The following is a 13431-nucleotide window of genomic DNA, read 5'->3' as shown; positions in this document are numbered from 1 at the left end:
TTCTGCTGAACAAATTAAATGACAATCAGCAGTTAGCAAAGATATTATAGCCTGTTGGGAGTTTTTTAAGACTCTAAAGTGGACAGGCTTCATGATAAGAGTATTGCTATGCTTAGTAAATGTAGTGGTTAGATTCTGATACTGCTTGTGCTTGAGGACAGTGCTTGACCCTAACCCTAAAAGGTCAAGGGGTCGCCAAAAACTCCTGAGACTCAATCTCAAGGGCTCAAGAATGTCCGCGTCAAATGTCACGGAAGTCCAGTCATTGCCGCACTTTCAAAGTCACTTTCGGTAAAAGACGGCAACTTTCATCTTCTAAATTGTGGTTCAGGGGGATTTCTGTTCTCACAGCGGGTAAAGAGGAAAGGTCAGAAGGTCATCACATAGTTCAAATAGTGATGTAATACATCAAATGTGACCGGTAGCTGACATCTACAGACTTGCAATTAAGTTTAACGTCATACAAGGTTATTGGAAGATAAAGATGAAGTAGTTAGAAAACAGCAGGAATGATCACAGTCACTGAGAGTTAATTAAATAAAACACACTGCATAGTTTCCAATGCTGTTTATTGACTCAATGCACACATGCAATAAGAAAGGCTTCATCAAAACACGGGACACGTGTGCTTAACACCGAGGACGTACTGGTGGATTTATTTTTTGGTCCGATATCAAAGCACAGTCCTCCCACATTGAGACAAATGTAAGGCAAATGTTTGTAACAATTCTCCAGAAGGCCATGTGCGGGACGGTTACGGAGCCACTGCGGCCGATGGACGGAGGGAGCCGTGGTCTCTTATCTGGTCTCCAGCACCCCGTCTCTGATCCTCCACCTCCAGGCGGAGCTGAAGTCCGGAGCAGGAACGCAGCTGAGCTCCAGCCCGGACTCCTGCACCTCCTCATCGTGAGCTACCTGCTGGCCCTGCTGGGTTTCCAGGGTGAAAACCCTCTCGGTGATCTGAAGGAGCACACGTAAGCATTAAACAGATGTGGACAGATGCTTTTAAACACCTCAGAAGAAGACACGTGAGCGTGTGTGTGTGTGTGTGTGTGTGGGGCTGCTGTTCCTCACCTGATCACTGATTCCAGTGGCGATGTGGCCCACCTTCACCCGGCGGGTCTCCCTGATGCGGATGCTCCTCCTGTTGAAGTCTCTGATGCAGACGTCCACCCCTGATCACAGAGCAGGGAGCTGCACGTGTTAACAGTTTGGCACTAAATCGTTTTTATAAAAGAGAGAGATTGTTAATGTTTTATCTCACCTTCAAAACAGCAGGGCGGTGGTAGCTGCAAGTCCATACTGGAGACCTGCAGGTCCGGCTGACTGTTGTAGGAGAAGACACCGGAGCTGAAGTCGTCTCCTGGACTCATAGACCAGCGGCCAGAGTCCTAAAAAAAGAGGAAGCCAAACAGTTAATATTTCAGATAATACTTCAGCCAAAATGGAGGAACACCAAAGAAGCTGTTTGTTTAAAATGGAACCAATTTTGCAATATCTTGAGTATTTGGACAGGTCAAATTAATACATTTCATAAAGATTTGGAAATGTCTTATTCTGTGACAACAGAGCACAGCTCAGATAAAATGATAAGTTAAAAAAATAAGTGTTCAAGTTGTCAATGATCTCACCGGTACGTAGCTTTAAAACTAGGATGTATAACAGGAAAACAATTTTGAACAAATTCCACTATTTGGGGATCTACGTGTTGCAAGAAGATGATGGCAATTAAAGCGCCAACTTTTGCCCCAAACTAACAGCTGTGAATGTGGACTCACCTTTTTGTCCCACGGCTCCCAGGTGGAGATAGGGTCGCTGCTGAGACACGACAAGAGCTGCTCCTGCATCTCAGCCGAGTGGAGCTGGGACAGACTGCTCAGGTAGAAATCTGAGGAGCGAGCGGAGACGAAAACGATGAGCGGAGATCAAACAGAACAAAGAAAGCAGAGCTGTGAGGGGGGGGGGGAGAAACCTCACCTCGCTCCAGTTTACGCAGCTCCAGTTCAGGCACAGTGGTGACCTTGTGGCCCCTCTTGTAGCTGGGCTCAGGGATCAGCGTTTGCGGACAGAAAAGCGAGCCTCGCTTTGACCAGTTGCGGTCGGCCTCTTCTTCGTCGTCGTCGTCGTCGTCATCCTCCAGCTCCCCCGCCCGGCTCCCTGTTGTGATCACTTCCTGAACGGAAACCTGATGCTCATCCTCGTCGTTCACGCTGCTGCCGATGCGTTGCAGGGAGTCGGGAGGTTTGCTGGAAATGTAAAGGGGCTCCGTGTAGGGTCCCCTCACTGGACTGGTGAGTCCTCCCACTGCAATCACACAATCACAACAAGCCTTCACAAACCGAAGATGATGCATTCAAAAAGGGGGGTTAACCAAATTCACCATAATGTGCTATTTACATAGATTTGAGTGTGTTTATGGATATGTGTGTGTGTGTGTGTGTGGTTACCTTCTTTCAGAGCTCTGGCAGCTTTTCCTTTGAGCTCAGACGCCGACGCCCTCTTGGCCGGATCCTTCTGAAGTCCCGCCTTGATAACCTCCGCCGTGAGAGCGCTGCAGCTGGGTGGGATCTCCCTCAGCGGCGGCGGCTCGTTAGCAATCTGTTACCATCGCAAACACGGACTCGGGTCAAAGGCCGGCGAGGACATGGCCCGCCAAGAGACCAAACAGCCGGGTGTGGTGTGTCTGTGCGTGTCGCTGTGAGGCGTACCTTCAGGTAAAGTCTGCAGGTGTAGTATCTGGTCCACGGTTGACACGCGTTGAGCATGTGCAGTAACATACAGCAGCTGCTCCACACATCTGCTTTGGCTCCGCGGGGTTCCGCTTTCACGATCTCAGGGGCCATGTGGGTCTCTGTGCCCTTCATATCTGTGTCGAATTACACCGGGGGGGGGGGGGGGAAACAATAAGACACACGAGTGGATGCATTCCACGTTCCTAAGTGAAGCGCTAGAGTGACGCGGTGTTTACCGGTGGACCCGCTGAGGCTCTGTCCCTGGTTGTCCAGTCTCTCCGCGTGTCCAAAGTCGCACAGGAAGGTGTCTCTGCCGTCCTCCGACAACAAAACATTGTCAGCTGCGGGAGGGGGGGGGGGGGACACACAAACAAGCAAGAGTCAATAATCCGCCGCGTTACCACTGATTTCCATGACTTGTGCTGTGTAGTTTATGGGAAGACATAATTAGAAACAGGGCAGCTGCACAGACACAAAGCAGTCTACAGATAAAGGAGCAACGAGAAGAGGGGAGCTGTGACGTCATCGAGGGACAGCTGCTGCAGGAGACACTTTCATAGGGAGTGAACTGGAGGCAAACAGACAGCAGGTGGCGCCTGAGCTGCAACAGCACTATCATGTTTGTCTTCCTGTTTCAGTCTGTTTTCTTTCTCTTCCTCTAACTCAGTTCTCATTTTAGTTTTTCTCTTTCCTTCTTTTTTTCTTCTTCTTTTCTGCTTCTTTCCACTGTTTTCATCTTCTGCTTTCTTTTCTGCCGCCGCTCTTTTGTTCTCTCGTCTCTCTAACTACTTCCTGCTCCTCGTCCCATCCCCCCGCTCTGTTTCGTTCTCCCTTTTCTTTCTCGCTCTCCTGATTCTGTGCACATGCGCCGCCTCTAAAGATCAGCGGTGAGTCACACTGTGGGAAATTCCCAGCCCGTCGTCTTCACTGTGGCAGTCTGGTTTCACAACACAGGTGCTGAGGATCAAGATCTACTGTATCTATGACACTTGTGTTCCACACAACAGCTGCAACACAAAGACATGAAATCCTCTGATGAGAACTAATTAGAAATGTGATTTTTGTTTTCCACTAGTTACCCCAACAACGAAAGGCTGACACATTCAGCTCTACTGTTTACTGTGTTCTTTAAAGAACCAACATCTGCTTCTCGCTTCGCTTTTGTTGCATTTCAGAAACGCAGAACAAAAATATTTAATATGAAATGCGTTAAATGACCTCTATGTTTGAGGATTTTCGGCAATATGGCCAAGCCCTACCCTCATGACTGGGCTGTGCAGTTTTGGACTTATAGCGTGACGTCGGCTGGCTTCTCTCCAAATGTTACTTCATTTTCAACTTTTCGCCTGAAGGCCTCTGGTTTTATTTCCCAGCAGCCCTTGCGTCGCCACCGCCGCAGGTTAAACTACCCGCATTCAAATGAATGGGAGGACTTTTGTTTTTCACCTGGTTTGTTGTGAACGCAGCCTAAAGATGATGATAAAAGTGCTACATTATACGTCTTTTTACGCCCGTCTGTTAGAGGGATGGCTTTTTATGATATTATTCCTATTATTTATTACATTGTAACGTACCTTTAATGTCTAAATGCACCACTTTTTTCCTCCGTAGGAACTCCAGAGCTGTCAGGACCTGCGAGTGGTAGTGGAGACTCAGGTCCTCTGGCAGCCGGCCGCGCTCCGCTATCAGCTGGCCCAGCGAGCCTGGAATAACAGATAAGAGATATCTTGTTAATATTTACTCCTACACATTGCCCGATTCAACTGTTCCTTTTTTTTATTGTTGCCTGGAATTTGCTGACGAAGGAAAAGCGTGACGTATGTCGCCGTGTTTATCCAGCAGGCATCTCCCACCAGTCATTTCTGGCCTCACGGAACCGCCCACTTCCACATCTCGACGAGCATCTGTTTGTCTCTAATCTTCATCATTCTCATGTGTTCGCACTTAAATTCATGGCATCGCACAGAAACCACTTAATCATTAAGTGCGTAGGAAAGGCAGAAAAGAGGCTCGTTTACCAGATTTGTGGTCCATGATGAGGACGACGTTCGGCCCCTCTCGGACCACTCCGAAGAGTTCCACCACGCGAGGAGATCTGAGGGCGCTCCACGCACCCACCTCCTCGCTGCTGAACCTCTTCAGGGCGATCTGTGAGGAACGGACGCAACAAGAGCGTGAGCGCACTTTAAACAAAACACAGAAAAAAAAAAAACGAGGCAGCGGAGACAAAACAATGAACAAAGAGGCTCTGTGTTCACCTTTTTGACGGCAAATTTGAAGCCTGTGTTGACATCTTGAGCGCCGTGTACTTCACCGTAGGAGCCCTCCTTGATGAACTGTGTCAGGACGTACTCCCTCCCTTCCTTGTATTCAGAGTCCACAGGCTGGATTTTCTGACAGAATAAGAGAGAAACACGTTAGTTCCGGCTGAGGAACATTTTTTTTTAAGCAGACGGGACGTAAAAGCAGAACGTACCTCGTTGTAGAAGATGATTCCCTCAGTGCTGCTGACGGAGTCGGCCGCCGAGCGCTCCCCTTCCTCTTCCCTGACGTCCCGCTCCACATCTTTGAAAAAGGGCCCCACGTAGCACGGGTCCCCCTGACTGACGCTGCCCCTGAGGCCGGCGAGAGCCAGCGAGCAGTCGCCCTGCAGACTGCCGAGGGAGTCCGAGGAGTCGCTGTCCTGCCTGTAGGAGCGGAGGCCGGAGAGGGCTCCGCGGACCGGGTGCCCCCAGTTGAGGGGCGAGCAGCTGGAGCCTGTGTTGTAGACCTGTCGGCCGTAGATGGACGGCCCTCTGTCCTGCTCCTCTGAGCTTTCAATGCTGCTGCAGCAGGACGCGCTGAGGTCGCTTCTCCCTCCGAGAGACGACTCGTCCTACAAAGCAAGCGGAGAAAAAAACAGACACATGATGAGTTTGCTCAAGGGCTCTGACGCTCAAGGCGCAGCTTTTGTCGGAATTCGCTGATTCACTGTAATAACATATGTTTGCAGATCGATCCTCCGACGGCCAAAGAATGTGGCAATTTTCCCCTGAAGATGATTCACAGAAAAAAATACTGCAAGCTCTCACGGTAGTTTTGAGAGTACAAGTTTCAATATGTCCTTATTATGTGAGACTCGGCGAGAGTTCTTACCAGGACCCGGACCAGAGAACTTCCACTCTCCTGCTCGGGGACTCCGGAGCGCATTCGGTGTCTGTGTCGCTGCCTCTCCTTCTTCTTCTCCACTTTTTTCTTGCCCTTGCGCCTCTGCCTCTTCCTGGTCTTCTTCCTCGGGCTGAGCTGTGCCGGCGGGCTGCTCGGCTCCTGGGCGCAGGCAATGGTGGGGCACGCCACATTGTTGTGCTCTGCGGGGAGACTGAAGAGCGGCAACGGTGTAAAAAAAAAAAAAACGGCATTAAAGAACCGACACACGGTGTGCGAAATGCAGACGGAATAACGTCAAACCTGCTGGTGAAGCAGTTCGGGGACGGAAGAAAGGAGCGCTCGGAGCAGGAGGGACTGAACTCTTGGGAGTCCTGGGTTTCACCTGAGGAGAGCACAAGAGGGTTAAACTCTCTGTCCACATAGTTCTTTCATTTATTATGAAAACTAAACAAAAAAAAATCAAAAAAAGGCATACTTACATTCAGCTTGGGCAATGAAGGTTGAGGTCTTCAGGGGCATTTCTCCCACTTGCTCTGCGGTCCCATGTGTGAGGAGTTTATTGATCAACGGACTGAAGCAGGCGATGTAGCCCACCTTGCTGTCCTTGCCCTTGCCCTCCTCCTCCTCCTCCTCCTCCTCCTCCGCCTCCTCCGCCTCCTGCTCCGCCGCCGAGCAGGACGGGTAAGACCCCTTCAGCTCGGCCTGGGACGACCCGGAGAACGGCGCTGTCGAGTTGAAGATCCTTTGCCTCACCGCCATTTCATCTGCTGGATCTGAAGAGAGGGAGAGAGAGAAGATCACAGCAAACTGATCAGTCAGGTGCTCTGGCATTAATTATTCATGTCAAATAAGTCAGATTTGTAATCATAACTGATCTTATATGCCAGAACCAGCTCTTTCCTCAAACCCTCAATGGCCACCGGTCCAAAACACAAAGATATTCAGTTCACCGTCACGAAGAAAACCATCAAATTCATCTTTACATTCAGGAAGCTGGACCCAGCAAAGTTTCGGCATATTTTGCTTCATTTTCTATCAATCATCTTATCGACTCATCACGGCAGCTCTGGTTCATAATATTTAATATTCTACCGGAGCAATGGATGGCAAACAACAGTCAGTTCCATGTTATCCAACACTACGCTGCTGCAGCGTGTCCATAGATCACATGGTCCGCTGCCCATCATCTGAGTGACCTTTATATATGGTGAAGTTTGTGCTTCCGAAAAAACTACTTCCCCATAATGCAACAGAGGACTTTTTACTCTCTGATAATGTGTGAGTGACGGTGCTCAAAAAGAGGAAAAGCGGCACAGTGACAACCAAAGAGAAGTCTTAGTTCCACGTTAGAAGTTCTGACTTTTTATTTTATTTACTTGTGTTTCATTTGATCGTTTGTTCAGTTTTAAGGGGCCTGAAAAGTTCATTTAGTTATTCCAAAGGAGCTCAAACACTTTAAGATAAGATGTTTACTCTAGTCAACAGGGAACACACTGCGATGAAGCAATAGCAGGCTTCATACGGCGTTGAGTACATATTAACAGGCAGGTTTGACTGTGTCGAGTGCGTTCTGGATGGCGGCGATCGCTCAAACTGAAACCTTGCGGTGGGCAGACGAAGACAGGAAACTCAAACCCCGGACTTGTTTTGACAGTTGCAACCGTGTCTCTGAATGCGAGCGCTCCAGTTCACTCTAGAGGAAGTCGACTGCGGCACGTTAGACGCACACGGCCGAGGCTAAATTCACCAAAGCAGATTTTGAAACGACTGACTGCAGGAGGTTGCAGTCGTGGAAAACATGTAGGAGTGTAAAATCAGCACTCAGACACACTCGGCGCTGGTTATATGGTGCATTAAATGCAGTTTGAAAGGCACAAACTGGGGCTACAGTTTCATCACACGTCTCCTTGTCACCCATGACTCTTTCTGCTCATAAACACGCCGCTGTAGATATTCTTCACAGACGTTCTACCGGAATAGACCCAGGATCTCGACTAAACCAAATGGCAGAGCTGCCGGAAAAAAAAAAAAGCATCTGCCCGGTAAATTCTGCACATCCTCGCTCTCGACAATACTCACGACACGCAAAGAGGATCTGACATCAAAACCCGTGGTCACATTTCAAACACGAAAGCCGTTCGGCGGTGCCGTTACCTGGTGTGTGTCGACTTCATGCACTGCAAGATATATTACGGTGATGAAGCAGTTCAACTGTCACTTCCTTCTTAAGGTGCTGCCGGTGCTCAAAAAGCCCGGTGTAACGCCACACCCAGAGGACTTTACGTGGAAAGGAAGTAGAGAAAAAAAAAAAAAACCCACTGAGATAAACACAACCACAAAAACAACTCTCTGTGTGTGTGTGTGTGTGTGTGTGTGTGTGTGTGTGTGTGTGTGTGTGTGAGGCAGAGGGGCGTGTAGACGTACCGACAGAAGCCAGTCCGAGCTGTTCTCTCTCTCTCTTTCCTGTGTATAATAAACCGGTCCTCTACATCAGTAAAACTAGCTGCTGTGATTGTCCGCCCCTCGTCCTTCACGTCTCTCCTGCTCTGCTCAATGCTGGGGAGGGGGGGGGGGGGGGGGGGGGGGGGGGAGGAGCTTACTGACAAGGACTTATGGGAAATGTATCTCCACTTCCCCAAATCCTCCTCCACCTCCCTCCCTCCCTCCCTCTCTCTCCCTCCCTCCCTCACTCCAACAGGGCTCGCTCTTCCCTCTGACTAGATTAAAGGATAACGTGTTCGGTTATGCTTCTGATGATGGACTATGGACAGCACTATGTTTCTGCGCCTGTCACGATGAACTCAGCTTTTACTCTACGAAGAATCAATAAGAAGCAGAATAAGGACAAAGAAGATGTTTTCTAATTGGGTCTAAAAGCAGTGAGAGAGTTGTGTGACCTTTCATGTGCTCTGATACCCTAATGAGCATGCTGGCCCTGTGGCTAATATATATATATATATATATATATATATATATATATATATATATATATATATATATATATATGAGTGTGTCACATGTCCGGTCACCCCCCCCCCCCCACACACACTCTACTATATACAACGTGTCATAAAAACTAACACAAAACAACAGAGCAAACATCTTGATTTCTGATATTTTGAGGATCTTGTGGGACTCTTTAGTGATTTAGGAGAAAGCGTGTGAGCTGTCACTGCTCTGCTGCCGTCTATCTGAAACAATCTCTCGCTTCTCTCACACAAGCACAACAACAACTTAGTCATATAACAACCGCCACAGCACACAGGAAATTAAGAAAACCACTTGAGAGAGGCGACGCCACGAAGCCAAGAACACGGAGCTGAACGCAAGTCGTATGAGCAGAGACTCAACATGGCCGAACAGAGGAGAGAGGAAAGGTCTCAAGTTCTAAAACTTCATCAGAAGAGACTCAACATGGCCGAACAGAGGAGAGAGGAAAGGTCTCAAGTTCCAAAACTTCATCAGCAGAGACTCAACATGGCCGAACAGAGGAGAGAGGAAAGGTCTCAAGTTCTAAACTTCATCAGCAGAGACTCAACATGGCCGAACAGAGGAGAGAGGAAAGGTCTCAAGTTCCAAAACTTCATCAGAAGAGACGGCCGATAAAACCCAGATGACGCAGATACAACAATGGATGCTTTGAGTCGATCGACTAAACTAATCTCAAAATATTTTGATAATCGATTAATCATTCACGTCCTTTTAAAAGCAAACTCATCATGAAAATCATGACTCTACGCTCCTCAGATGTGAATATTGTTGTTTTTTTCAGTCTCCTACAACAGTAAACTGAACATCTTGGACTGACTAAACAACACATCTGTATGCTTTTTATGACCTTTATGATTTCTTTCCTAACATTTATAATTCTTCTGTATTTATTTATTTTATCTCACGGCATGTGCACTATAAGATATAACATATCTTTTTTAGTCTTTGGTGTTCTACTGTACTGCCTTGTTGATTGCAGCTGTATGCAGCACCACTGCATGAGCTAAATCCCTATGTCCCTATGGAGACAATAAAACATATTTTACCTTTTTAAGATAAGATATGTTATTTTTTTTGCCATTTGCTGGCATTCTAAAGTCAAGACCAAACAATTAATCGGGAACAAATTGGAAAATTAGTCCATTAGTGATTAATCTTCCAATTTTTTCCCAATTAGTAGTAAAAAGCATACAGATGTCTTGTTTACTAATACAGTAATGTCTACAAATTGCTTGTTTTGTCCGAAAATATTCAATTCAAAAAGTGTATAAAACAAAGAAAAGTGACAATTGAAAAACTTGAACCAATGAATGTTTAACAGGACCTGAATGGTCTAAACGTTACAGATACAGGAGTTAATAATCATTGGATCACATGAGATTGTACACGTGTACGGTAAGTACACAATCATGAATCTTAACACATATTACGGTCAATATTAATCTAGCTGTGCAGAGAAATCCTGAGCTAAACTGCACATCCAGTCAGCGGCTATATCGAGCCGACTGCTGCTGCACACCCACGCAGATTAATGACATTCCTGAGCCTTTAGTAAGGACGGGGAACAGGGTCTCAACCTGGAGCCGGCCTCAGAAAACACACGGCCGAGCATTCCTGAAGGGAAACATAGGAGGCTTCTCATGGAAAAAGGTCCCAGACCTGGAGAACACGCTCCCACAGCATTTAAGAGAACATAAGCATGCAGTGACTCCACTAATCAGACACACCTATGTCTCTTCTTACTTCCCCTTTTTCTTGTTTCTTCAAATTATGAACTACAATGAAGACGTAGGTGTCGTTACAGTAACCTGAGTCCTCTCTTCCTAACCTTTTCTTCGACTCATCATGTTTTGGACGTTATGTGACAATCCTGATTTAGAGAAGAAGACGTAGGCTGCAATGTGATCCGCTCTGTTTTATAGCAGTGCGAAGGGAACTTCTTCTGGTTTTGAACTGTTGATCTGACAAAACAAGGAATCCGAAGGCGTCAACTTGAACTTTGAGAAACGATCATGTACATTTCACACTATGTTTTCTGGTCCAGGAGTCTGAACTTAGTCCAGGAGTCTAACACTAGACCAGGAGTCTGACATTAGTCCAGGAGTCTGAACCTAGTCCAGGAGTCTGAACTTAGTCCAGGAGTCTGAACCTAGTCCAGGAGTCTGACACTAGTCCAGGAGTCTGAACTTAGTCCAGGAGTCTGAACCTAGTCCAGGAGTCTGAACCTAGTCCAGGAGTCTAACACTAGTCCAGAAGTCTGAACTTAGTCCAGGAGTCTGAACCTAGTCCAGGAGTCTAACACTAGTCCAGGAGTCTGAACCTAGTCCAGGAGTCTAACACTAGACCAGGGGTCTGAACCTAGTCCAGGAGTCTAACACTAGACCAGGAGTCTGACATTAGTCCAGGAGTCTGAACCTAGTCCAGGAGTCTGACATTAGTCCAGGAGTCTGAACTTAGTCCAGGAGTCTGACACTAGTCCAGGAGTCTGACACTAGTCCAGGAGTCTGAACTTAGTCCAGGAGTCTAATACTAGTCCAGGAGTCTGAACCTAGTCCAGAAGTCTGACATTAGTCCAGGAGTCTGAACCTAGTCAAGAAGTCTGATCCTAGTCCAGAAGTCTGACACTAGTCCAGGAGTCTGAACCTAGTCCAGGAGTCTGACACTAGTCCAGGAGTCTGAACTTAGTCCAGGAGTCTAATACTAGTCCAGGAGTCTGAACCTAGTCCAGAAGTCTGACATTAGTCCAGGGGTCTGAACCTAGTCAAGAAGTCTGATCCTAGTCCAGAAGTCTGACACTAGTCCAGGAGTCTGAACCTAGTCCAGGAGTCTGACACTAGTCCAGGAGTCTGAACCTAGTCCAGGAGTCTAACACTAGACCAGGAGTCTGACACTAGTCCAGAAGTCTTAAACTAGTCCAGGAGTCTGACACTAGTCCAGGAGTCTGACACTAGTCAGACACGAGACCAGGAGTCTGAAACTAGACCAGGAGTCAGACACTAGACCAGGACCAGGAAGGGACTGGCATGTATTAGTGCAGTGTGTCAAGGGTGATACATGTAAAACAACTCAATCGGCTAGATATGAGCCCATAATGACGTAATGTTTAATATGTCAACTAGGCAGACAATGGTATGATATATATATATATGAAATAATAGGCAACATTAAATGAGTGTAATAGCTATTCTTATGGTAACTTCTAGGTACAATTAGTTATAACACATTTATTTTGTTTTCTTACTTATTACATGTGTATAACTGTGCACGCACTAGTTGTAACATGCTACGTTTATTTTCAGATTATTATGATTTTTCTGGAAGTCCTGTTTTAGACATAGCAGTCAGTAGCACTGGAAAAAGTAGAAGCTGGAGACGCGTTACAGCAGTTTTAATCGCAGACATCTGGATTCAACCATTATGAAAAAGTGTTGTGACACGTTAACATTAGAGTTAAACGTACAGTAACAGCAGCTAGCGTTTACTGTGCCGACCTTTCTTCCGTTTAGCTATTGTCACAAACCAAATATGATCGTAAAAACTATATCCTATATCCTCCAGTTAGCTGTGTTGTTCTGCGAGCGTTTCTCTCTAACTTCCTTTTAGGTTCACCGCCATTTCACATAAAACTAGCGTCAACGTTTGTTCATTCGTGAAGAAGTCGAGACTTTACAAACGACAAGTCGTCGTCTTATAGAAGATTACAAAAGACCGAGGCTCATAAAACCGGTGAAACTATTTCATTTAACGATAAAAGTACAGTAGACTTTACACTTACCGATCCTCCAATTAGTAGGCGTCGGCCGATGGCGATCAGATCAGTGTTTAACGAGAATTATGACTTCCGGTTATCTTTTCAAACTAAGTCTTATATTCCCTCAATTTTACAATAAAGGTCTCCAAATCCAAACAATTTGTCCCTATTATTAGTATTTGTATTTTTTATTGTTTACTTTAATATTCTTGAGTAATAGTAACATGTTTGAATTTGTTTGTAAATGACAGTTATGCTTTTAATTTGAAGCTAAACTTCCGGTAAGCTCCTCGCCAGAGGAGGTGTGAAAAGTGAAGTGACTTTTAAACACTTTTAAAGCCCCAGTGCTGTAATAAATTATACAAATTACCCATTTTAATCCCCTGCTAAATGGGTGATTATAATGTGTGTCTTACTACTTTTTAAATGTTTTTTCTGTCCAATGCTTCTCTTTTTCTAGTGTTACTTGCTGTTTGTTCCTACGATGATAACGAGTATTTGCTTTCAATAAAGTTAAAGTGTCAAAAAAACGTTTTACATGGCTTTATAGATCTAACTTTGAATTCAACACATATATTTTACTTCCTCTAAATATGATTATCTGTACTGACACATATTCACCACAAGATGGAGTCATAAACTACTGACAAAAGGCATATTGCGGTATCATTGTCTGATTGTAGCTGATGTTAATGGTAATAATCATACTGTAATGGGAATAAATTCATAAGGCTTTTTCACATACACGGTAATTGTTGACGTTAGCACTGATGTTGTTATCCTGTGATTTGAAGAAGAATATGACCAACA

General features: G+C 46.0%; 1 protein-coding gene across 3 annotated transcripts; it reads right to left on the bottom strand.

Annotated features, from left to right (window-relative positions):
- Nucleotides 1-552: 552 nt before the first annotated feature.
- Nucleotides 553-12673, bottom strand: map3k14a (mitogen-activated protein kinase kinase kinase 14a). Of its 3 annotated transcripts, XM_068704438.1 has the most exons (17): nt 8304-8378; nt 8034-8156; nt 6359-6652; nt 6180-6261; nt 5868-6090; nt 5209-5607; nt 4991-5125; nt 4751-4880; nt 4307-4435; nt 2969-3073; nt 2709-2866; nt 2448-2598; nt 1978-2304; nt 1779-1888; nt 1265-1391; nt 1075-1175; nt 553-960 (listed from the first exon to the last, which is right to left on the bottom strand). In XM_068704438.1, exons 3-17 carry the CDS (start codon nt 6636-6638, stop codon nt 799-801), a joined length of 2619 nt encoding a protein of 872 aa, XP_068560539.1. In that variant the 5' UTR covers nt 6639-6652; nt 8034-8156; nt 8304-8378; the 3' UTR covers nt 553-798. The 3 variants fall into 3 exon arrangements, with proteins under 3 accessions (XP_068560539.1, XP_068560540.1, XP_068560542.1); XM_068704439.1 differs by lacking the exons at nt 8034-8156; nt 8304-8378 and adding an exon at nt 12646-12673; XM_068704441.1 differs by lacking the exon at nt 8034-8156 and having other exon boundaries at nt 8304-8396.
- Between the last annotated feature and the right edge of the window lie 758 nt (nt 12674-13431).

Source organism: Cebidichthys violaceus, unplaced genomic scaffold (genome assembly GCF_023349555.1).
Source record: "Cebidichthys violaceus isolate CVI_PGR_0920_01 unplaced genomic scaffold, fCebVio1.0.p SCAF_92, whole genome shotgun sequence".
Lineage (NCBI taxonomy): Eukaryota > Metazoa > Chordata > Actinopteri > Perciformes > Stichaeidae > Cebidichthys > Cebidichthys violaceus.
This window is presented reverse-complemented; position numbering and strand designations above follow the sequence as displayed.